We start from the raw sequence: 25,903 nt of genomic DNA on the forward strand, positions 1-25,903 counted from the left end.
CCACATTCAAGTAGTTGATAATGAATAATTAAAATGTAAAGAATTACAGTACTTGATTGGAATGGACTGATGGTGACACTTGAGTTCACAGGTCTCAGGCAGGGCTACCCACATCACAAGAGTGTGATTCCAAATCACCTCAGCCACCTTTGACCTGGGAGACCCATTCTGGGATTCGGCACCAATGTGACAGACGGGGGTCGACTCAGGTCCCCCATGTGGAAGAGCCAAGCATCTACCATGAGGCCAAGAGAACATTCTCAAGGTCTCAGGCAGGTCTAACTTCCAAATCACTTTTGCTTGACCTACAGTATATATTCAAAAAGTTTACCCATTTGGTAATCTAAGTACTGCATGCATAAGTATGACTCCAACAAGCATCACCAAGTAGGCTTTCATAAACCCCAGCCTGACTGAAAGCAGCCATGTATTCATGAGATTCAAAACTCTCCATACCTAAATAATACAACAAAAAACCATTTTAAAGCCCAAGGATCTACCTTTTGTGCTTACTTCACAATGAGGTAAAGCCGAAGGAATAAGAAAGCCAAACCATTCCTAATATATATATATATATCTCACCGGCCACTTTATTAGGTACACCTTGCTAGTACCGGGTTGGACCCCCTTTTGCCTTCAGAACTGCCTTAATTCTTTGTGTCATAGATTCAACAAGGTGCTGGAAACAATCCTCAGAGATTTTGGTCCATATTGACATGACAGCATCACGCAGTTGCTGCAGATTTGTCGGCTGCACATCCATGATGCGAATCTCCCGTTCCACCACATCCCAAAGGTGCTCTATTGGATTGAGATCTGGTGACTGTGGAGGCCATTGGAGTACAGTGAACTCATTGTCATGTTCAAGAAACCAGTTTGAGATGATGTGAGCTTTGTGACATGGCGTGTTATCCTGCTGGAAGTAGCCATCAGGAGATGGGTACACTGTGGTCATAAAGGGATGGACATGGGCAGCAACAATACTCAAGGTAGGCTGTGGCATTTAAACGATGCTCAATTGGTACTTAGGGGCCCAAAGTTTGCCAAGAAAATATCCCCCACACCATCACACCACCACCGCCAGCCTGAACCGTGTCCACTTCAAAGTAATCAAGAACCCACTTAGAACGTGGCTGGATTTGAGGCAGCGGGGTAAAAAATAAAACCAGCATTCAGTCCAGGGCTTCCGTACTGCAAACAGGGAGCTCTTCAGTTTTTGCAGACTTGTCAGGGTGTTGATTTGGTTGGATACCAGCTGAAGAACATACTCATGAACAAAACTGTAACATATGAGAGAATCATAGCCCTAGGCTCTCAATAGCAAATGATAACCAAAACCAAATGAGATCACACAGGAGACAGTCACACAGGAGACAGTCACAGGGTGCAATTTGAACTTTATTGGCATTTCGCAAGACTTGAGAGTTTATTAGAGTTAACAAGCACACATGATCATCTCTAAGAACTGGAGATATTTCAATAATCATTTCTGACAAAAATAGTTTGGTAGTCTTTACAAACATACATAGAATACTTATTACCTTGCTCTATGTGAAATGTGCTATTTCGGCCTGGCTAATCATGCATCTAAGTTTTAATTAAGATATTTGTATTGCTGAGGAGGCTTTTCTGGAACATTATTGAACAAAAAAAATTGCATCATTCAAGCATTAAAGACGTTTGACAATACTTAAAATGTCAGTTTAGGCTAATAGTAATAATCAAAAAATGACCCACAATGACATTATTTTTAAAATAACAAAAAGTGCAAAAGGCAAATATCCTGTTGGGATAAATACAAATTCCAGTTAAAAACTGATTGACAAAGTATCTGGCTACACACTACCACAAGTAAGCAATTCACAACTCAGAGAGAGGTTCTGAAAAAGTGCAAATATCATTAATTGGCATAAGCTGGGATACAGTTTCAGGATCAAATCATGAAAAATCAAGCACATTTTAATACCAAAGACAATGAAATCAGGGCAAAAGTCCTGGGAAAATAGACACAAATTCTAATAGACTCTAAACAGAGCTGTAATGGTCTACTGTGAAATGAACTACCCAACTCGTCATTATCACAAGATTGAACATCCACTTTAGGAAAGGACACAATTGCATAAGACCTCTTGGCTGCATACTGTATTTGTACGTGTCCTCATACATTCCACGTAGACCTACAACAGGTAGACCCAGTTACTGTACGAGCTCCTAGTAAGATGTAGAAACAATATTTGGGATATCAAGCAGGTTATGACAATAACAGGGGTAGATAGAAAGAAATGTAAATCAAAGTAAGCTGAACAAAGCCAAGAAGACTATTAAACAGGTTATAGCTCGGTTAATCTATATTAACTTCTGAAAGAGTGGCGAGTCAGTTCTTTTTGCTTTTAATGAAGAGGTCAGACTTTGGCAGAAAAGATGCACTTGTTCCTCCTTATTCCCTCCTTTTTTTTTTTCACTGTGGGCTGTTGTCCTGGTCATTTGAGGGGTAGCAAATCAAAGAATTTCACATTTAGGAGGAATGTTTGGTGTGAAAACCTGAAGTGAAGACAGTTAAGTTAGAGAAGTTATACAAAAATATACTGTTTGTAGGACTAACACATTCATGACAAGTGACGTTACGAGACCGTAGTAAAGTCCATTGACTACTTGATTGTCTGTGAGATCAGATACATTTGTAATGAAAATATTGAAGTCTACATCCTGAGTCTGCGTAACAGGGTCTTCCGTTACCTTTAGTAGAGGAAGAAGAAGCGCGTTCTGTGGGAGGCAGCCATGCTTTCTGACATGTTGCGCACTTTCAGATAGTTCACAAATCCTCTGAAGAAGAGCAGGAGACCTGGTAACAGAGGAGAATTAATTAATACATTCGTACATTAGGTCTTTGACCTGTTCACACTACGCGAGTGCTGATGCCCTAGTCCTAGCCCAAGTTAATAGGATTTCATTCAATTTGTCTGGGATGGCAAAAACGTGGCGAAATAGTGGAGTGTATGCCTAGCATTAGAACAAATTATGCCTTCATAGACACTTGATAAAACAATGTCAGACATGGAATATACAGTGCCCTGCGTAAGTAATGGAACAGTGAAGCATTTTTTTTTTCTTTTGGCTCTATACTCCATGGCAACCCAGGCAGGGTTTAATGGGTCCATTGTGAAATTTTCAATGCATTTAATTAATTTATATAATTCAATTTTCCATCTTCTTTCCTCTCTGTAAACGCAATCAGGACTGTATGGTTATTAATTACAGTAGCCTACTTAGGCCTAATTAGGGCAACAGTGGACCATATTGAATGTAAAAGAAAAGACATGGCAGGAGAACTGGCACACCTGTTAAGACAGCGATGCACACAGTCCAGTGGTCGGTGACTCAGTGGGGCTGACGCAGCGTGTTGGGTGGACTTCCATAGGCCTATTTAATGTATGCTAGTTTATATTATGTTCCCCTCCAAATATTACCATGGACTGAAGAACTGGAATTTGACAGCTTTCAGGATGATTCTAACCTATCTTCTTAGTTCATGCGTGAAGGCTTTCCGAGCGTATTTCCTCGGGCCGGCTATGCATATTTTCCTATAATCTACAGTACACAAAGTTTAAGATATTCCCCTATCAGGAGACATGCACGGTTCCATGATTTCATTAGTATTTGGCACAGAGAGTCGAGGTGATGGATGTTTTAGGGAATATAGTTTATAGATTTTATCAATGCGAGAATATACACTAGGCCTAGTACAGTCAGGAATTTCCATGCGACAGGAGTAAGGACTTTGTGTTTCAGTGGGATTGAGACTGGATAGAAAAGTAGCCTATATAGGACAAGAAAATGGCTGTGACAGCGATACCTGTGCATCTTGCATAGTGCACAAAACTGACATTTTTTATTAATTTAATTATGCGGACAAACTTTTATTGATTTCATTTGTGGATGTTGTCTGCTGGTTTTAAAACCTTCATTGTCCTGCATCTCTGTATTGGATGTTGTCATTTTGTTTTGTCTGTTTTTGTACAATGGTTGTCTGTTGATGTCTGTAAGTCTGTCTGCCTTGCTGTCTAGCTGCCACATCCCAGGTAACTATCTGACGTCTACAAGGCCAGTTAATGAGAGGAGGGGCAGGGTATCTGGAGGGGGGATGCCCACATGGATTGTAGTACATCTGGGATGTCGCTGGCTTTGTTGTTTTGTCTTTGCACGCTTAAAATACATGTAAGAAGAACATGAGAAGTTCAGACTGGCCAGCAGATGGCATAGGTGTGCAACATGCTCTAAGGGTAGTTGGTTTATCTGTTGATATATCTGCTGCATATTACCACCTTGGTAAAAAAAAGGTTGTTTGAACATTCCAAAACACTTTTCATGTTGTACCTTGAGCTAAGCACTGGTATGGAAAGTAGTGTAAACATGACAATGTCACAACTTATACCTGGAGAATGTGGACAACAATACTAGGTGCAGCAATACTGATCAAACTTACCGAGGACCAGGAAGATCCACCAGAGCCAATACTGCCCATTGAAGTACCCAGTGAAGTAGTCAGAGAACTGCGAAAAAAAAGTACAGTTGCTGATAAGTAACTAAATCAGATTGGATCATCTGGGTTAGGGTTAGAAATACTAATCTAGGTTAGGCATTAGACCCGGAGTAAGATATTGGACCTTTTAAGAGTGTCTTTTTCTCAAGCCCAAAATATTCCTGAAATGTTAGTGTGACTGTGATTACTTGAATGGGCAACACTAAAGTCCATATCTACAGTGTTGCATAACACCCAGTGGGAGTGGCAGTCCACACTGCAGACAGCTCTACCAAGAGCCTGGGGCTAAAAAAAATGAAGTATCTTTCCCAATGACAAGGGAGGGTTAGGGCTTGCTCTTCCTGTGTCATTTATACAGAGGTTTGATTGATGCCAGAGCTCCCTGGCTCCTGCTCTAGGTGTCCTCCTCACATCTCTGGGAACAAGCCTTAGCGTGCTTCCTGCAACAGCAGCACATAGGTAACGCTGTGATCGCAAGCTACTTCATTTCTGCACCGTTTAACTAATCAACCATCTTAAGGTCAGGTAAGATAAGTGACTATGTAGAACCTAATCCTAATTCTGATGATGACACTGAGGAACATTTATGTTTGAAGTATGCATTCTCTGTAGGGGCTAAACAATGATAATACACAACATGAGATTCAGAGCCCCATTGGGAGAAGCTGTAACCTGCACATACCCGCACAATAAGAATCCACTTGATGAGGGAGAGGCCAAAACCACATATTGCCCCATAGCGGCCAGCAATGGTGTTAGTCAGGCAGAAAGACAGACAGAACCCAATCCAATTGAACAGGAAGGCCACTGTTTGGAGACAAACACAAGCATGTCATTATGATCATCTTACAAGGTCTTGAGAGCAAAATTCTACAGGATGGTTAATTGTGGTTAAACGTACACCTGCTCAAGTTACAAGAGCCATGCCCTTCACTAATACATGCTTAGTTACTGATTCAACACACTATGAAAGCAGCAAGAGAATATCAGTTCTTCTTCTTTCCCTCCTGCATTCCTATTGGAAGGGGATCATGTTGTTTTCCAAAGATCTCAATTAAACAGACTGAATGTTGCCACCTTGTGGTAAAATCAAAGAAAACAACTAGACCTACAACAACAGCTTATAGAATTGCTGTCCAAGCAAACCTTTTTTTAAACCATTCAAAAACACTGATTGCAGGATTACTAATAGATATCATATGTTATCTGTATATCAAATTCATCCTGACAACCAGACCCATATTGCTATTCCTACAAACCCACCAGAGGGCATATTGAAAAAACAAACACAAATGTTCATACTACCACTGCTCTCTCCTCTATGACTCGGGTATCAATATCAACATGAGGGCCAGTTGACTCACTGAAAAAGGCCAGCATAAATATCCCATCATTCCCCACTCTCAGCTGGTCAGCGTCGCTAAAGTCATCCCTGGGAGTGAAGTCATCCTCCTGCTCAAGTGAGGGAGAAAAAAACACTCCATTAAAAGGTTGACAAAATGACAGAGGTCAGATGGCCTCGTAATGCTCAGTGTGTATTACACTGACATGGGTTGTTTGACCTAAAAAGTTCTTTCTGTTTTTGAGTTGCCGAGCAACCAAAGCAAATATACCTTTTCCCCTGCTTTGACCACAAAGAGGATGTTGGCATACCACCCTGATGACTCTGATCTCTGACATTCACTTCCCTGCTCAAACTATATTCAGTATAGCAGGCTAACTTAAAGGTGCATGTATGTTATGTATAAAAACATGACTATGATTGACAGATTCATTGTTTCAGTTGAAAATAGTTAACATCCATCTAATAAGAAAATACTGCTATTATTGTAGTGTGTGATTTTGTAACAACACTTAAACTTGTAGCAGTGAATATAACTGGCAAAGTCAGCCTGAATGTTGCAATACCTTCTGCCCTTATACAGAAATAGAACTGACATCTCTCTCAACACTGCTGTAACTACGACCATGTGGTATCAGTTGTTCTGGTTTTGAAATATGCTGTTTAACCGTTTACTTAACAACAGCAGCATTACAGTTTCCCATATATGATATCTATGGCATGATAGCATTCCAGAAGAATAATCTCCTTACAGCGTAGATGTCTGTGGTTTGTGCGTGAGCGTTTTCTTACCCGTGGCATCACCTCCACAGCAGAGATGGCCATGGCTGCTGCCTTGGCCTTCTCAGCCTCATCGTAGGTGGGCAATGAGGTGGCAACACTGTAGGGTGGTGGCACGGGGAAGTCACACTGGAAACTGCTTTCTGTAGGGTGTCAACAGGGGAGAGAGCTGGGCCATTACAACAGGGCAAAACAGAGACAGTCCACAAGGTGAAGATGGATCCTGTAAAACGTTGCCTAGTCTACTTCAACATATATTGAATTACCATTCAATCTAATCAAATATAATAAGGAAATTGCCCAATTTCTTCAGTCATGTGAACTACATCCTAATGCATCAAACATGTGGAGGACAACTGACTAGATCCATTGTTAAGTCTGTGTTTCGAGGAATGTAAAAGGAAGGAAACTGAGTGATACAGAAAGAGACAAAACAACAAAGCAAGAGATATCAAAGGACTTTTAGGGGTCAGAAACTATGGGCACTTTCCAGGTAGACTAAACTGCAGTCACCTGAGAGATCACCTGAACAGGTGTTTAATACATCAGATCTCTATTCAGGCCTGACACACAGCTACGCAGCAATGACATGGCTCAGAAGCTTTGGCTGCTGCGTGTCTAGTTAGACGACTTGGAAAGTGCCCCAAGTGTATCGCTTAATTCTGTACCAGGGGCAGCAGTGGCTCCCAGGACGATGCTGGTGTAGGGGGGTGGTGGGGCCTCAGCCTCTCCCTGCAGGGCCGGCTCCGGGACAGGGCTGGCCTGAGACGATGTGGACGGCTGGGCACTGGTGGAGGCCTCAGAGGAGTCGTCCTCATTGTGTAACTGAGAATGAGAGGCAGAGGCAAGACCGTGTTAACCACTGGGCAACCCACTCACAGCTCCTTTTCTACAGACAGAAAGCCTATGCCTACAGACAGAAATGACAATGTTCATCCTTCACTCAGACATTACAGTGTCATCCCATAATGATGGGATTTGATTGCCAGCATAGCTACAGTTTCAAAACAACATTGTCACAGGAAACAGAAATATGAGAGTAATCTGTTACAGAAAGAGGACAGGAGGGAAGATCCCGTATGCTGCTGCACCTGTCAAAATCATTTGACCTTCATATGCGAGGCATTTAGTCCAACATGTCCATAATCACAGATCCTTACATTATGTGGATCATTATGTCTAACAGGTCAAAATGAATTCTGCTGATATATAGTTCACTTTAGCAGTGACAGGTAAATGTTTTTGGCATTGCAGTTCATGAAAGAGATGGGTCTAGTGGCTTTGCATTTAGGACCAGGGTTAACCTTAAGGACCAGGGTTAACCTTGTGGCTTGGAACGTAAATAAGTTCAGCATCATGGCGTAGGTAGCATACTAGGCGTTTAGCTTAGCTTAATTTACAACAACCTTTCAACCTAACTTCAGCAGTGCTGTAATACATTTAACCTACAAATTTAAAACTTGACAACGTTATGACACACTGAAGCAAAACCACAGTTGCCTAGCGACTGACTGCAGTGAAGAGGCAGGATCTGTGTGGTGGTTGAAAGTTCTGTAAAACGAGGGTGAAATAAGAAACAGGCTACTGTCCATGGTGTAACAGCTGCTGTTGGATAATGCATCAACACACTTTGGATAGTGCTTGCTTTAGGCTAACAGCTACAATGGCAAGACTTTGACTTGACCGGGTCTAAGACTACACAAACTGTTTGATGACTTTGGTTCATGAAAGATGATTTATAAATACACAATGTGCCTAGCCAGCTAGCAAGACTGCATGACAAGTAGAACGGGTTCTGTAACTGGGTAAACAGAAAACATGACTTGCTAAACCAGAGCTTGACCCTTGGACACCCACACTAGATTATACTATGAGACAACCAGCAAGACAGCATTATGGAATGTTGCAAGACCATTTATGACTGGTATTTGACCAGGTTATACTTGGAAAAGCCACTAGCTAGTATGCCTAGACAAGTAATACATACGTGTATGGCTATTTCATAATTGGAAGTTAAGTTTGTGCCCGATCAGCAGTTGTGTCAGTGTTTGACACTTCGGCCAGTGCACTTCTCAATTAACTCCTAATCTGACCAGGTCATAATACATTTCCCCTTATTGCTAAAGACTAAAAAACAATGGGAAGAGAGACCGTTTTACATGAACATTGTTAGGCATTTACAACATATCTAGTAGGCGTTGTGATGACAGCAAACAGAAGTCGTGCAGGTAGCCTGCTAGCTAACGTTACGACCCCACCGGTAATCATACTGACCAGCCAGCCACTGGAACCTGACCGTGCCAGGACGGCAGCTAACGCGCTGCTAGCAGGCTAACCAGCTATGCGGTAGTCGTGAGACGGATCGACGCCCTCCAGTCTCTGTTGGTCCGTATGAAGGCTAGCTATACAGCTAACTGCTATGCTGTCGCGAAGGTAAGGCCCAGTTGCTGTTAGCTAGCTACGACAACACAGTGCTAGCACACGGCTAACTAGCTGGTTATGCTAGCTATAGTGAAGCTTGCTCATGTAAAAGTGGCAGCACGAGAAACATTACTTCAGCTAGATAACTAGCTAACTAACTAGCTAACTAGCTAACTACATAGCTAACTGTCAAAACAATAATTCGGTCATTATGTTAAGGGGCCAGAAAGCTACATTTCTGGTTGGCTGGCAAGGTGTATATATATATATATGGTCGACTGCAAGTCCTGTCTAAGTGAATGTGTTGTTGTCTGATAGATGGTGGTTTATTAAAGCCCTACTAGTAGACAGACAGTGTCGGTTGTTTGATAGATGGTGGTTTATTAAAGCCCTAGCAGGCAGACAGTGTCGGTTGTTTGATAGATGGTGGTTTATTAAAGCCCGACTAGCAGACAGACAGTGTCGGTTGTTTGATAGATGGTGGTTTATTAAAGCCCTACTCGCAGACAGTGTCGGTTGTTTTCACTCACCACTTGGTAGCGGCTCGACGCCTGGTCCATCTCGACGTTACTCAGCTGGCAAGCTAGCCAGCCAGCAGAAAGTCGAAGATTTAGTTTAAGCTACTTCACAACTTCAACTATGACTTTCCAGTTGACACAACTCTAGAAAAGTACATTTAATAAACCCTCTGGAGCGGGCAAGACACGAAACACGTCCATTGACGTTTCAACTGAAAAAATAATCAGTTTCAGGAAACGAGTCGCGTTCTCGAGAGCTGTGACGCAATTTGTCATTTGAAATTCAACCAGCAGATGGCGCCAACGTCCAGCTGAGTGTTCTCCGGTCGGAGGGCCGTCATTCATATGGGGATGGCCAGCAGCTACACATGTTTGATCTAGCCAAGCAAAAACATGTCTGACTAACTAATCAACACCAGGTTTAGGGTTAGTTGACAATTTGAAACAAATGCTTTGGAAATAGTATTAGGCCAACTTTCTTTCTCTCTCTCTCTCTCTCTCTCTCTCTCTCTCTCTCTCTCTCTCTCTCTCTCTCTCGCTCCCTCTCTCTCTCTCTCTCTCTCTCTCTCTCTCTCTCTCTCTCTCTCTCTCTCTCTCTCACACACACACACACACACACACACACACACACACACACACACACTGAGACTGGGGTAGAATACCAGCAACTACTGTAAGTACTCTGATTTGATCAACATGCTTGTGGGTTTGTGGGACTTTACATTAAAGCAGGAATCTAGCAGTTCTTCTCTTCTAGACCAGAACTCATCGGATGGACTATTGGTGCTGTTGCTGGTGCTGGTGAGGAGCGAGTGACCTTGTTAGAACACATTGGGGAGATTAGGAATGTATGAGGCCCTGATTTCAGAGAGAATGCATTAGGCCGCGTTGGCTCATAGAAAGATTATTCCAAAAGAAGCTCAGAGGACTCCAGCAACTTCTCTCTTCTTTCTCTCTAATGTTGTTGAACTGTTTGTTTGATCATTTAACAAGATGTTGGAAGGCAGATACGCATCAACGCAAAATCTAGTGTAAGAAAACATCTATAGCCCCATGAGAGGGAAACTTTGAATTTGTGTTTAATGTATATGTAAGGTTTGTGAATTGATTAAATGTTTAAGACCAAGGCAGAATCGGCTTGCTTTGCGCACACACACTTCTATAAATGTTAACATTAACCTGCAGTGTTCATACATGAACACAGGGAGGCACTGTAATCATACTAATTGTGTAAATGAATATTTTGAATGAATGAATAGCCTATTTTAACACACCTGTTTAAACTAACCCTCACCGAAGACAATGAGTAGTCTACAATTTAGGCTCGAATGAAAGCAACACAAAGATCTCTCATTCATCAGTGACTCACAGGCCATGAATTATTGAAATGATTAGCATTTTAATGTGAGGCCATTTTGCCATTGTACCATAGTAAAACTGCTGTGTACAGAGAAATCCTATAGAGACAGAGAAAGGAAAACCAGGGTCAGACACACATAACCCTGCATGGCATCTGAGACCAACTCCCTCCACTAGGACCATCAGAGAACAACTGGGACACAAGCACGCAGCATCCAAATCCAACTCTCTGACATTAACATCAAATTTCATGTATGCAATTGTATGCCTTCATAGCTGCAATTCTTTTAGGCTAACTAATAGGTTGAGATGAATGATGATTTTCAATTTCTGAAATCTGATCACATACAACTGTGTCAATACACAGCTGCAGAGATTGAAGGGGTAGGTGAGCAATACAAGACGAGCGGTAAAAAAAATCATTTTATTATTTGTGAGAATATATTAATGAAAACATTTTCCATAGGATATCATGTTGTCATGTAGTCGTCATGTTAGAGATGTTGAGCACCAAATGTTGGGGTTAGCCACAACACCCACTGAGTGAGTCAGAGCTCAACCTCCAGATCTCAACCTCCAGAGCTCTACCTCCAGAGCTCTACCTCCAGAGCTCAACCTCCAGATCTCAACCTCCAGATCTCTACCTCCAGAGCTCTACCTCCAGAGCTCTACCGAGAGCCAGTGCTCTTAGGTACTTACAAAGCCCACCCAAACTGGTCATGCATCAGCATTCTGTCTGTAATACCTCAATCGAAAGCGAGCAAGCCCTTGATAAGCACTCCTGCAAGGGCATAGAGAGGCTTTATAAACAGAAGCGGTGAATACAAGCAACCACATCTGATAATTACTAGAGAATTATATTTCTATGGCATGCCTTTTATATTAGATGATCTAACCGTTGTAGACTGGGATTTTCACACCAAATGTCTTTGAATGTCTTTGTCAAATAGTTTAGAACAGCAGGAGGGCCCACAGAGGAAAACCATAAAAGGAACCGTTCCATCGACACAGCAAACCTGGCATGTCTGTACCCTGAGGAATACAAACCTGAGGTACATGGGGGAGAGTTTTACAAAAAATGATATGGAGATTCAGACTGTCAGATGTAGTGACTGACACACGTGTGATTTCTAAAATGAATTTTGTATGGTTTCTGTAACTGGTCTGCTGATGTGGGTCTCATCATGGCTATAGACATAACATGAGGAATGTGTTTAAGATCCTGAAGCTAAGTGATATAGAATTAGTCTCATTATTACACTTCTGTTTTGTTCATAATTGGCAAAACTCAAACTTACATAACACTGTGAATAATGATTATGCCTACAATAGGGGGTATTCATGTAAAGCTTTCAGTATTGAAGATTAATCCTATTGCTTAATGAAGAATTAAACCATTACTTAGCTAAGATGTCTACATATCAGCAGGTTTACAGTAAGTGAGGGGATGGAGGGGAATGAGCGTCACCCTTTGAAGAGGAGTAGACTTTAGAGGCATTAAGGACCCATGTGTAGTGATACATATTCATGGACTCTCTAAGAGCATCTGTATGTTGCTACCCATGCAGGTTTTTGGAGGATGACTTGAAGTCATTTCTCAGTGCCTGTTAAAACCTTGTTTCAATGCCAGTAAAGCCATTATCCATGTGTAGTTACCTGGCAACATGACAAGGTAACTGGTCTTCAAAGTGTTTATTTATTTGACTGTCCAGCAGCTATTATCTGCTCAAAGACAGCCTTTTGACTATTTTCAAGGTGAAAGCATTTACACTGAATAATAGCTTCCTCCAAAGAAATCAAATACAGATACACTCATGAATGGTGGACAATAGTAGGAATGAAATTCCCATTCCCACGCATTCCTGGATTAGATCTTTAAGCAGTTGTCAAGAGATCGGGAGAAAAACAACAACAACAAAAAGTCATGTTTACATGGATGGATGGATGGATGGATCTATCTATCTATCTATCTATCTATCTATCTATCTATCTATCTATAGATATCTTTCAACCATTGGGTAATCAAACCTGCAATTATCATAATGCTGAATTTACTGACATATCCAAATAAAATGTATACAAATGATTTGGCCTGATTAATTTAATGAGCTGGTATTCATTACCAGCCTATGATTATACTGTGAGAGCTGTAGTAATTATGTTGGAGAACAGTCAAGAATCACAGGATGAGAGCTTCCCATAATTAAGAACATGATGGTAGCTTTGTTGAGTATCGTAGAGATTTAGAGGAATGAAGGCTTACCTCACAGAGGAAATATCTAGTGTGTTCAGACAGTACACACAGATGTTACACACACACACACACACACACACACACACACACGCACCTTGAGCCTCCAGCAGAAGGAGTGGGACTCCAGACCGGTGACTCTTAGTGTTGTCCTCCCTGCCAATAACTCTGTGCTGTACATGGGCAAACATTCAACCAATATGTATTCCCTATGGGTTGTACTTCACAATGAATTTGGATAAAGACTTGTAATAGACAATGGACAGACACTTGTGCAAATAGTCAGCTGAATGTTGGCATTGGTATGCAAGAGTATCAGAATAATTCTAATGAGTGCGTACTCCTTGAATACAGTGCCCTGCGTAACTAATGGGACAGTATATAGTCCCCGTATTTCAGGGCACCAAAAGTAATGGGACAATTGGCTTGACAGGGGTTTCTGGTTAGTCAGATGTGTTCTGTCACATCATTTGTGCAGGCATGAGAGAGCTGTTAATGTCGAGTATTGATTATCTGCTATTGATGTCTGTCAACATGACCAAAGAAGTGTCATTGAAAGTCAAGGAAGCCATTATTAGGCTGAACAGTCCGAAAGAAGGAAAACATTAGGCTTTCCAAAATGCTCGCAAATGTGCTGGTAGGCTAAGGAGGATTTCTACAGTAGGTAACCAAAGAACACTCTCCAGGAGGTAGGCATGAATGGGTCATAGACTACTATCCGCAGAATACATCATCAACCGAATTACAGAGGTGCAAAACACTAGTTATCCACTAGTTATAGTAATGGAACAGCCCTGCTCCAGGAAGAACCTGGCAAGACAGAGCAAGGCTCCCAGAGTATCCTCACACAACCTCAGACTGACTATAGTACAGAGAGTCATAAATAATTATACTGGGGCTGATGAATGAGTCCAATGATATCCGTAAAGGGATAACCTTCCAGGCACGTTCAGAGATAAATGTAGAGTGCCCAGTCCCGTTTCCCTCTTGGATGGACCTTGTGGACCTTGTGGCACAGAGAAATATGCTTCAAGGCAAGAGAGGGCTGTCATTTCAATGTTAATGTTTAGTATAATCTCAGAGAATAACTGAACTGGACACTGTAAGGTGTTGCTTGCAAAATAGGTTATAGTGCATGTGTCACTGTTTGCCTGTCTAAAGGAGTTTTGATTAACTACTTGATTACATATTTATCATGCTCATACATCAACTCGTAATTGGCAACAACTAGCCTGCAAACTGTCTTTTACAAGCTCAGTTAATTTAAAATGACATTACTTTGCAATCTGATCACTCACACTCTAGGTGTCTATTGTTGCTGGGTTTACATCAGTTAAAGTTCCCAAAAGACCTCAAGGGCCAATATTATGAAGTGACTTTTCCATTTGGCAGTCATGTTGACATGACTTCATGCACATAATTCCTTTACCCTCACTGCTTCGAAAAATGTATTTAGCAATTTTCATTTTGTAATAATGGATTTGTCAACCACGTGAACAGAAGGAAGCATTGTATCAACAATTTTGAAGAAACCTTGGTGTTACCCAGCTGATGTATGTAAGTCTTTTGCCACAGGTACCATATGAAAAACAGTATTGAATCTGTGGTGTACCATACTGCTGCTCTATAGACACCCTGTTTTTTACACAAAACTCTGCAATCACTACTTTACGGTACACATAGGGATTTACCTGAGCCCAATTTACCTGAGCCCAATTTTCTTCCTCTTTATCCCGTACTATGGACATAGTAAATATACTAGACTAATTCAGTGGAGGTTACATTTTTTCAGTTTGAAATGGATTCCCAAATAAACAAACATTGCCAAAGAGAATTGTATAACAGCTTGGCCTATAGACACTCTGCCCTTAACAAATGCTTCAAGGACTGGTGTAGTCCAGACTCCCATGTCAGTCAGTATCCAAACATACAACAGCCTTCTCTTTTCTTCTCATTGAAAAACAATGTAATTCAGAGAATTCCTCAGAGTGGGCATTGTGCAAAAACACTGGTCAAAGTTCTCTCCTCTGCTCCAAATCCACAGAGCTAATAATGGTTAAATGAAAAACACAAAGGGTCACACAAGGGATCGTACTATTTCAAACGTGCCATCTGAAGGTTAAATGCAACATTACAAAATGTCAACTGTCACTGACAGTATAAGCAATAAAGAAAGCTGGCATAGCATGTGGTGTGAGAGAACATTCCAGCAACCTTTGTGTAATATATGAGACACAACATAGAAAGACCACGGCATAGAAAAGGAAAAAGTAGGCTAATACCCAGCTGAAGTGTGTCAGTCGGTTCTTAAAAAAGAAAAGCATCATCAAAAGCACATTGATGAGTGAATGCATTTCCCCTGTCTCTCAGACAGCCTTTTGATGAGGAAACATCCCCTCTCACCCACTGCTGCTGTTGAATTAAAAGAAAGTGTGTCAGTTAGCAGCCAGAAAAAAAAAAGAGAGAAGAAAACATCAGAGAGAATTTATTCTGAGAGGTCCTCAGTAGAAAATGTTAATTTAACTGGTAGGAGTAACATTAGTATTTCTGTTTGCATGTCAGTTTTGTGCTCTAAGCTAATTTGGGTCAATAAACTGGAACTTACTGCAGGACAGGGAAATGCCTGATCCAATTGAATTGTTAATCCAATATTGATCATAATCCACTTTCCATCAATAATTATCCATGGATTTTACTTGCTTTGGCACAATGTCATCCTCACTCTAATCGATCATATTCTCCAATTTGTGACACCGATTCAGTCATCAACACTGGGAGAGCAATTTAACCCATATTGGATTCAGAGCATGTACAGTAAAACCAAATATAACCACAGGCGGTTTTGCCTAATCAGGTCACATGATCAGGAAGTCCCAGTTGGTACTGTACACCCACAGAGTGTTGGGTTCAATGCTGTGGTGTGTTCCATGTAATCTCCCTTAGCTTTAAAGTAGAAAACTGTGTACTGGGTATTCTGACTACTGTGTATTGAGTTAATTTCTGACATGCTAGAGGCAGTTGTGTGTAATGTTATACTGTGTTTTCAGTTCCCTGTTACCAAGGAAGTGACAAATATGAATAATCTCCTTGGTTGCCAAGTTATAAGTTAAACCTTGCACAAGCCATTGCAACGGTGTCTGCTATGACATGGCATTGACCCTGGGCTTCAAAATGATTATCCCTATTGCTGCCTCCATGTCTATTATCCATGTTTATTGCTATCACTAACTGTACAGAAGCCAATATTTTTGGGGGGGGGATATGTTTACAGTTCACAACCATAACTGCTATTTAATGTTCGACTATGATTTTCAATTAAAGATAGTTTTGACCAGGAGATCACTCAAGTGGCTTCATCCTTGTCATCCACAAACAACTATTACATGTATTGGAGAGCAATGATTGTATTTATTGCAGTGAAATGGCGTCATCAGAATGCCTCTGGGATTGTGTCTCCACTGTCTTCAGAAGACTGTCTTGAGGAGAATAGAGGGAATGACAAACTTTGAAGTAGACTCAACTGAAACTGTACGGTTCTGCAGAAGACGTCTTTCTTCAAGTAACATCAAGTCTACTGAGGGATTATGGCCCCCTGGAGTGGTTTAAGTGACTTGGCCTAACATTTGAGTCTCAGACAATCTATCACAATCTGTCTGCCACCCTGTCACAACTGTCTGACACAAGACCCCCTTGTGTCGACGACAACACAACAACTGAAGGCCCTAAATTAAAGGAAAATGTGAGGTTTTTTTTAGTGGTTGAGACACTCTGTGACATGTACTAGGACTTCAAACAAAACAACTATTGACAATATGAAAATCGACACAGGGTGACTTACCTGAACCATCACTTCTCATGGTGAATAGTAGAGAGACCGAAACTGTATGTGCAAGAAACAGGTTGACAGCATGACAAACACGCCAAGACAGAACTAGTTCAGAGGAAGAACACTTGAACTGAACAACAGTGCAAATGGAGAGTGTAGACCTCCATTGTTTTGTAATCAATTACAGTTACAAAGTGTAATAGAAGATTATTAAGATTGTTGTCTGTGATCGCTCAGTGGTGTCATGATAATGAGGCTGCAAAAACAGCCTCTCATATGTGCTTTCATGTTTTAATTACAGCAACTTTTGTTTATTTAGGGAAGTCCCTTTGAGACCAAAGTCTCTTTTTCAAGGGTGCCCTGATTACAAAATATATACACATCAACATGTTAAAAGGAGTGTAATATGGGTTAACTGTTCATGTTAGTTGATTTGCAAAGTAGAATTAGCTCCCTCAGCTCAAAGTGCTGAATCCTGTTATTTTTAGGTGATAAGAATAGTGGCACCTTATTGTATGTAATGCACCATTGGGATCAGGATTTACCACTCTGTACTTCAGCTCTTCGGAGGTGAGATTCAAGAAATAAAGTCCTGAGTAGCCACAATATTTGAGTCCGGTATTTATTATTGCTTGCAAACAAGAGACAAGAGCCTAACAGCAGTTTAGCGCAAGTCTGAAGAGGCGATTCTTAGGGTTATCTCTTTTATACAGATGAAACATAATGGTAGGCACCACAAAGGCTATCACCTGCGAGCTTGTGCTTACGTGAGAGGTGGCAGGAGAGAAAGAACAATGGAGAGACCTTCGTATTGATCAATCGGCATTCAACATTTCACACTTATCCACCTTCCTGTCGGCAAGATGTGTCTGTCCCTTTGTTCTCGCTCTCCCCCACCACTCCCTCCGAAACCACCGCTATCCATATGGTAATCATACGCCATTTCTCAGAACAATGGCTATAGAACTTTAGAGGTGTGTTGTGGTAATACAGGGAGAAAATGTAATCACAGTATTCACACAAGTTGTATCAGTCATATGAAAGTGTATATCCCTCAAACAGTTCTATGATGTATTTTCCATAACAGTAGCCATTATGAAGGTCTAAGTAAGAAAGATAAAAAAAATCTCCTATGAGCAACCCATGGGTTTCATTGAAGCTGGCAAGCCTGTAGGGACTGTACTGCTTACCACAGCAGTTTCTTATGGAATTATTCATATACTGTACAGTATTCGTTTTTTAACTACATAACCATTTCAACTATCTAAATTAAGGTGTCAGAATGTCACTTTTAACTCTTGCCAATGCCGCAGATGAGGCAATATTGCATACAGGTACTGTACCAAATGCAAAGTCTAGTTACAGCATGAGTGCAGGTGCTTATGTGTGTATTCTTATTCAGAATTTTCTGTATGTTTTGTCAAGCTGAAATTGGTATATTAATGAGAGTAAGATCATAAGACGGATCAAATAAGGCTGATGGGTGTAATAAAAATAGGAAATAGTTCCAAACGGCTCCAATTGATTGGCCTGACCTCATTCCTACGGTCAAAATATCATCATCAATTTTCAAGCTAGTAATTGCTTTCGTCACCTCCCTGACAGCTGGATATTCTAATACTGGTCTGAGATTGCCTCAGGAAATACAACATCATTTCCCCTTTGATATTGTACAACCAATACATTCTCTACACCTGAAAAATTCTGTCCACACTGGCAACTCCAATCATCACAACCCATGGCCCACTAAGACCTTGTGGCAATGCTAGAGCTCCTTACAGTTATGATGACTGAAGCCATCTTGTTTTATATTTATATGTGATGACTTGAAATGCCTCCTCAGGTACAGTTTGTTGTACTGTTGAGAACAATAGCAAACCTGCACTCATAAATAATAATTTTAAAAAAAAGTATCAAATAAATAAAAAATGTTGACCCCATTGTTAACAGTATATATAATAGTATATGGTACTGTATAATTAATTGAGCCGGGGTAAGATGATGACTTGTCTTGATCGTTTTCTTTAATCCTCAAGTGACATGAGTTCTGTTAGGCAATTGGCTGTTTATTTGGGGCACTCGATGACTTGTCACATCCCCTGGGGCTAGGGCATTGACTGTATTGAATAAGGGGTCCCACTAGCTTGCTTATAGACTTAATGTTTCCTTGTTGTGACTGTATGTCTGGAGGGCCCAACCTCAGAGTTGTGGAATTCTTGAAGGACACAGACCAATACCTTTTACTCAAGCCGGATGGCTGGATAGTGGAAAAATGCAGGTTGAGGTATTTTTGGACTTTAAATCATGAATACAGTAGGCTACGTGATCTAGGAGGCTGTTAGCCTAAAATCATTAACATGGTGTCTGTATTTCTATTGTTGTAACTGTAGTATAATCTAAGAAGAGAGAAAGAATATCGTTAGCTAGGTTGAGCTTAGATCAAATCGAATGGAAATGTAATGTAAAGCAATCCATCACCACAATGTACCATTCCAGAAATGTAAAAAATCTCTAAACTCATTTGACTGTATTTCAAAACTGTAAAAGCATTTAGAAATAAAATCTAGACCACCAAAAAAATTAATACCAATAACATGTACTTTAGGCACTGTATCTGAATGCATATCAAAATATCCCCCACACACATATTCATTGATAAATACAACTTTAATCACAATCCAGGAATACTGGTGACAATGTACTTGTCTGAACCTGACACATCAATCATACAGTATTGGGCCATGACTAATAAATCAACAAACATCGGTTACCGTATCAACAAGAAACTCAACTGGCTGTCTGTTACAGTAGTGTACTGATGAAGTCATGTATGAATTGAGGCTATTGTTCTAAAACAATAGTTCGAATGGGTGCAATATCAAATATGTTAATACAATTTATATTATGCATTTATTAGAGAAACATTGTAACTTTATGGAGTAAGGAAAAAAAACATATACACAGATATCTATATCTAAACACATTTGTGGCAGTACAGAACATTTGACATTCCATGATGGGCCAAGGTTATGCAACATTAGAAGCCAGCAATTGTGATGCAATAATGCAATAATTATGTACTTCTTAATGCATGAGAGACTGAAACATTGCATGTGCCAAGACCACACCAACACTATGCCCCGTCTACACAGTAGAGAAGGGAAGAATACTCCAAGGTCTGTTACCATCTGATTATGGTATAGGCCAGCGTCACCACACACTCTGGCATCCTGACACTCATACCCAAAACACACAAGCTTAAATTATCAAGTAGCAAAATATATTTACACCTTATTAGCTAGTTTCTGTGAAAAAGAACGGGCTGCCTTTTGTAAACACCAAACGGTTGATGTTTGACAATTAGTTTAGGTTCGAAGACTGATGTCATAAATCCAAGCCATTGTCCCCAGGACATGAGTTTACAATGATTGATTGCTTTATAACCTTGAGAAAACATTACAGCAGTTTATCACAATCTCTAGTGTCCCAGTGACCAGGAACCCTGCTCAGTTGATAAGGGAAGGTCCCGTTTTACTGTCCCTACTCAAGTATACAAAACAGAAATGAGAGACAGTGTCATCTCGCTTCGAGCAGGGGGAATAATATTTCACCAGATTTTACCCCCATATCATTGCTGACATCTCCTATGTTTTACTGTATGTTCTGAATGATAACTATCAGTGAATTAGAATGATAAATGATCATGGCTTATTGTCCTTTCCTTTCAGAACAGAATTCATAGTTGGGCACTGAGAAAACTGAGGAGACCAGTCAAATCCAGTATCAACTGGTTCCACTTCAACTGATACAAAGGAACATTTTATAGAATAAACATTTGGAAGATAATACTATATGTATTGCAATGATATTTTAATTTCATGGCATACTCTTTGTTTCAAAGAGTAAAATATATATTTCTACTGTGGCGCTCCTTTGAAATGTTGAATTCTCTGGAATGCTAATGTGCAAGTTAGGTTGCAAGATGAATAGCTATAGTCAAAATCACAACTTACAAAAATAGACAGGTTATAGCACAAGGCCATTGGCTGTAGATTTGGGTAACTATCAAAGATGGAGTTGATTTGAAGAAAGTAGATTTACAGAGTGCAATTCTGTTGTGCTGTCACAATGTCAGGTAGAAGAAAATATATCAATGGCAGGTCCATCCACTGCAGGTTTATATCCCCAATCAACATTTCAATGACAATAATCTTTGCCTAGAGTATGCCAGTAAGCAAAATCTATAACCTGAGACATCATAATCGTCAACAAACTTTTTAACATATTTTAAAGCGCTGTACCTGCTCAGTAGGTGATAATATTGATAATTAGGATTCATAATGATAATGATAATAATACACTACAGAAAAATACATAAACAGGACCACTTCACTGTAAAAGTTGCTAATACTGTATGTGCACTTTATCATCTACCCAAGGCAAAAAAGATATTCATATGTGATAAAGATGGCTAAGAATCACAAAAACTGAGTATATATTTTTGCATCGATGCGCATTTAGGACGCATAATATAAAAATGTAGTATCATTCAGAGAACACGACTTCTTCGTGTTCTGCACCATACAAGCATAATTCTAATTTACATTCAACATTTTCTTAAACAATCACAAATTTCAACAAATGGCAATAGTTTTTTTGTTTTATAAAAGCAATGTAAGTCTTATGTCTCCTTTATTTAGCAAATTGCACATGTTGAATTGTTGTGTGTGAAGCTCTCCATTTAGAAACTGCTGAGAGGACATTGTGCAGGGCAGATAAACTGGGAAATATGAAGTCCCAGTACCAAGTGCATTTATTTACAAAGTTCTGTATATTCTGTATAAAATGTGTAATCCACCACAATCTAACTTTGAGTAAGACTGCACATATAAAAACTTTGACAAAGAGGTCAAAGCATTTTGTTCTTCTTGTATAGGGCTCTTTTTCGATAGCAAAACCTTCCCTATCCATATGTAGAAAAAAAACAGAAAGCAACAGTGAAAGGAAAACAGAATAACGTTACCTAACCCCAACCAGTCAGTTAGTTGACATAGTACAGCCAATAGATTAAATTGAAGAGTGAGAAGACGGAGGGGAAGATTATCCGTGACCACCTGTCGATGGCGTTAACGTCCGTCAGGTCAGGGATTTTGATTTTGAGCTGCGAGGAGCGCCTCCGCAGCCGGGTCCTCTTCAGCTGCGCGTTCCTCTCCAGACTGTGGCGGCTCGTCGACCGGGATATGCGGCTCTGCTTCCTGCACTGCACCCCGGTGCTGTCCAAACTCATGGACATGGAGTTCCTGATGTCTGCCACGCTGGTGGTGACCTCATTTCCCGCCACCTCGTTGTGGATCTCCAGGGTGGTCAGCAGGATATTCCCGTGGGACTCCGCCTGAGGAGAGAGGGAGGAGTTAACTCTTGCATCATTATGTCGACTTTATGAGCTACAATGAGTAATGCCATGACGTTCCTGTTCTGCACACAGGAAGAGGACAGGGTTAGGCATGCACATGAGTGCCACTTTGAATGTGGGTTTGAATGAAGAACACAGTACAGTATATAAACAACAGCACTGTAATGGCATATACATATTTGTGGATAAGCATGCTTGGACTCAACGTAGGGCAATGATGGGCAATGGTGGATACAGTCCTTCTTATAGTCCTTATATCATGGAAAAATGAACTTCATGTTGGTCAATGAACTTCATGTTGGTCAATGGCAGCAGTGAGATAGAGAAATAGAAGCGTCCGTCAAGTACAACTCACCGAGTGTGAGTGACGAAACCCTTTTACCTGATTTGACCTCTTAACAGACGGCGGTTTGCTATTACCTCCCTCCTGAGGTAACCAAGAGAAACACAGAACAGTGTGATCAGAGTCTCTGATCTACTCTCACATTAGTGTGGATATATTTTTGCTTGATGAAAAGAAAGTCAACATCAAGTCCACATTTTGGCCTGAAGCCCAGACAAAAATGTGTTAGCAGTCCTAGCGAGGGTCCTACCCTATTGGTGTCATATTTGGTCCTCTCATTGTTGGCTTTCTCAGCTTTCTCTGCCAGCTTCTTCTGCATTTGTGGTCCTCTGCCAAAGAAGATGTAGTTGACAAAGGCGTACTCCAGCAGGGCCAGGAAGACCATGACGAAGCAGCCCATCAGGTACATGTCTATGGCCTTGACGTAGGGTATCTTGGGAAGGGTCTCTCTCAGATGGGTGTTGATGGTGGTCATGGTGAGCACAGTGGTGATCCCTGGGTGACAATAGAAATTATGAAGGTTTAGCTCATTTCAATGAAGACCAGGTTAGATAATGTTACATGCAATCTATAATTACCACTATTTGTTGTTCTTACATAGTTTCAACAATCCCTTCATGGCTAACGGCAGAGATATTTTATTTCTATTTTATTAGTGTCTCATCCCTCAGACCACCCATTGGTAAGACTAGTGTTAAAAATACAAAATGTGGTATTCTAATGACTTTTAAGTCCTGACTAAACTCAACCAGTGCATTATGTTTTGCATGGCATTGATCTACTACAATGTCACACTAACGTACACTAACGTCAACAAATGGACCTCACTCTCCGGACCTCACTCTCGGAGATTGCATATAAACTCAAGGAGTGCATTATGTTTTGCATGGTATTGATCTAATTCAATGATTACACTGTTACACTAACATCAATACATGGATAATAATAAATTATATAATAAATGTAAATAAATAATAATAATAACAATAATAATACATAATAAATGTCTCCGGACCTCACTTGCCAGGGGCTTCTAGTGAGCCTGTTTGAGCAAATAACCTCTGCTTAATTGAAATCCATAAGTTAGCCATATATGCCCCTTGGACTGCATGTTCAAATAACTCATTTGAATAATTCTGTGCATTCAGCCTCCAGCTTTCAATTAAGCAGTAACTCCTAAAACTGTCTCAGAACAATGCTACCTAGAGAATACATGCTGTACACATTTAGTTGCAAACACTCATGCAGACATATGTAACTAACAGCCAGCAAAACACTTACATTTCCCTTATTGTACAGTGTCTATCAGTAGCTAGTGCTGTCATAAAGCAATATTGAAGGGGGGTGGGGGGGGGGGTGGGTGGTCAAAGATCAATATGGCCCTTAACTTCATTTATTGGGACACAGGGTCAGCTCTCCTTTGGTGCTGTGTTTGTGTGTGTGTGTGTGTGTGCGTGTGCGTGTGCGTGTGTGGAAGTGGATGTATGTGTGTGTGTGTGTGTGTGCATGTGTATGTGTGTATGTGTGTATGTGTGTGTGCGGGTGCGTGTATGTGTGTGTGTGTGTGTGTGTGTGTGTGTGTGTGTGTGTGTGTGTGTGTGTGTGGTACAGCAGAACTCCCCCTTTGGGTTTCATTCAATGGTGCGATCTCTAGGTTTTTGCTTAACGGCAGCAATGTTCTTTCTAGGTGTTCTCTCTGTGGTTCTATTACTCTCTGTCCTTCACTGCTCACACCATCCGGACACTTTAATCACCGCCTGTGGGCCTCCCTCCTTTCTCATCAGGAGACTGGACTCTCTGGGGATAAATATCTTTTTATGGAGCCTCTCACTCACTCTCTCTCTCTCTCTGTCTCTCTCTCTCTCTCTCTCTCTCTCTCCTCTCTCTCTCTCTCTCTCTGTCTCTCTCTCTCTCTCTCTCTCTCTCTGTCTCTCTCTCTGTCTCTCTCTCTCTCTGTCTCTCTCTCTCTCTCTCTCTCTCTCTCTGTCTCTCTCTCTCTCTCTCTCTCTCTCTCTCTCTCTCTCTCTCTCTGTCTCTCTCTCTCTCTCTCTCTCTCTCTCTCTCTCTCTCTGTCTCTCTCTCTCTCTCTCTCTCTCTCTCTCTCTCTCTCTCTCTCTCTCTCTCTCTCTCTCTCTCTCTGTCTCTTACTGTCTCCTTTATTCTCTCCTATTTCTCTATCTCTGCTGGCTCCATAAAGTGAGGGTGAATGAGGTCGTTCTCCATAGCTACTGATAACTACATAGATTAACATGCATGGTATCTTACCTAAGCATATATAGAGGTATAGAGTTTATACATATATATGTTTTGTTAAATTCCACCAGATATCGAGTATTGTATTAAACCGTTGGCCTAATAAAAGAAAAACAGAAATCTGGGTGTTGTCTCTTACATGTATAGTACAAACTCTTCTCATAGCTTAGGGTTAGGGTTAGGGTTAGGGTTAGGGTTAGGGTTTGGGTTAGGGTTAGGGTTAGGGTTAGGGTCAAGAATTTCATTGGTAAAAACAACATTTGTCTGTTGTTTTATTTTTTAAATGTAATCCCATTACCAAATACTACTAGGCTTTGTGTGTGTAATGTACTGTAATAGTCTTATCTACCGGAAAGGTACATATTAATTGTCTCAGTGCTGTGCTAAACAGAATTAATTAGTATTATTGTCTAAAAGTGAATATCTTTAACACTTCTTTCATTACAGTAAGTTTCAACTCTGCTGTTTTATTTTTTTTATTTTTATGATAAATCATTATCGATGAGCCACTTAACCATTGTGCAAGCTACTTCATGTCCTGTAGCACTCTCCTTGCTAATGGGAAATCAATACATTATTCCAATCTTCAACACTCAAGAAAATAGATATGGTCAACACTTAAATGTTTGTCTGGTGTACTCAACTCATACTTTAGATATCCCTGACCAACCCAAGTGGACTTCCACCAAATGTGGGGATAAATTAGTACCTAATTGGATTTCAGCGTGCTGAAACGTACTTAATAGAAACCACGATATTGTCACTGTGTTGCATTCACATACAATGATGGCCAATTAGCATTGAAAATGTATGCAAGGCCTCCTGCTATGATCATAAAGAAACACTAATGATAGTAA

General features: G+C 40.6%; 2 protein-coding genes across 5 annotated transcripts in view; both read right to left on the bottom strand.

Annotated features, from left to right (window-relative positions):
* Positions 1–1,380: 1,380 nt before the first annotated feature.
* Positions 1,381–9,805, bottom strand: ndfip2 (Nedd4 family interacting protein 2). 2 transcript variants are annotated; one of them, XM_083679851.1, is made up of 8 exons: positions 9,614–9,805; positions 7,331–7,487; positions 6,675–6,805; positions 5,905–5,992; positions 5,223–5,347; positions 4,484–4,550; positions 2,737–2,842; positions 1,381–2,541 (listed from the first exon to the last, which is right to left on the bottom strand). In XM_083679851.1, exons 1-7 carry the CDS (start codon positions 9,641–9,643, stop codon positions 2,739–2,741), a joined length of 702 nt encoding a protein of 233 aa, XP_083535977.1. In that variant the 5' UTR covers positions 9,644–9,805; the 3' UTR covers positions 1,381–2,541; positions 2,737–2,738. The 2 variants fall into 2 exon arrangements, with proteins under 2 accessions (XP_083535977.1, XP_083535976.1); XM_083679850.1 differs by having other exon boundaries at positions 5,905–5,995.
* A 12,273-nt stretch (positions 9,806–22,078) lies between these two features.
* The window catches only part of LOC310812365 (gamma-aminobutyric acid receptor subunit beta-3-like), a gene marked incomplete at both ends in the record, with an annotated part of 29,154 nt that continues 25,329 nt past the window's right edge, over positions 22,079–25,903 (bottom strand). For 2 of the 3 annotated variants that reach the window (XM_083680886.1, XM_083680887.1), the window contains 2 exons: positions 22,079–22,429; positions 23,044–23,288. In XM_083680886.1, coding sequence (XP_083537012.1) covers positions 22,079–22,429; positions 23,044–23,288 — 596 coding nt within the window. Of the gene's footprint in view, positions 22,430–22,805; positions 22,878–23,043; positions 23,289–25,903 lie in introns of all 3 variants that reach the window. The other variant, XM_083680885.1, reaches the window with a different exon arrangement.

This window comes from Argentina silus, assembly GCF_951799395.1.
Source record: "Argentina silus genome assembly, chromosome: 11".
NCBI lineage: Eukaryota > Metazoa > Chordata > Actinopteri > Argentiniformes > Argentinidae > Argentina > Argentina silus.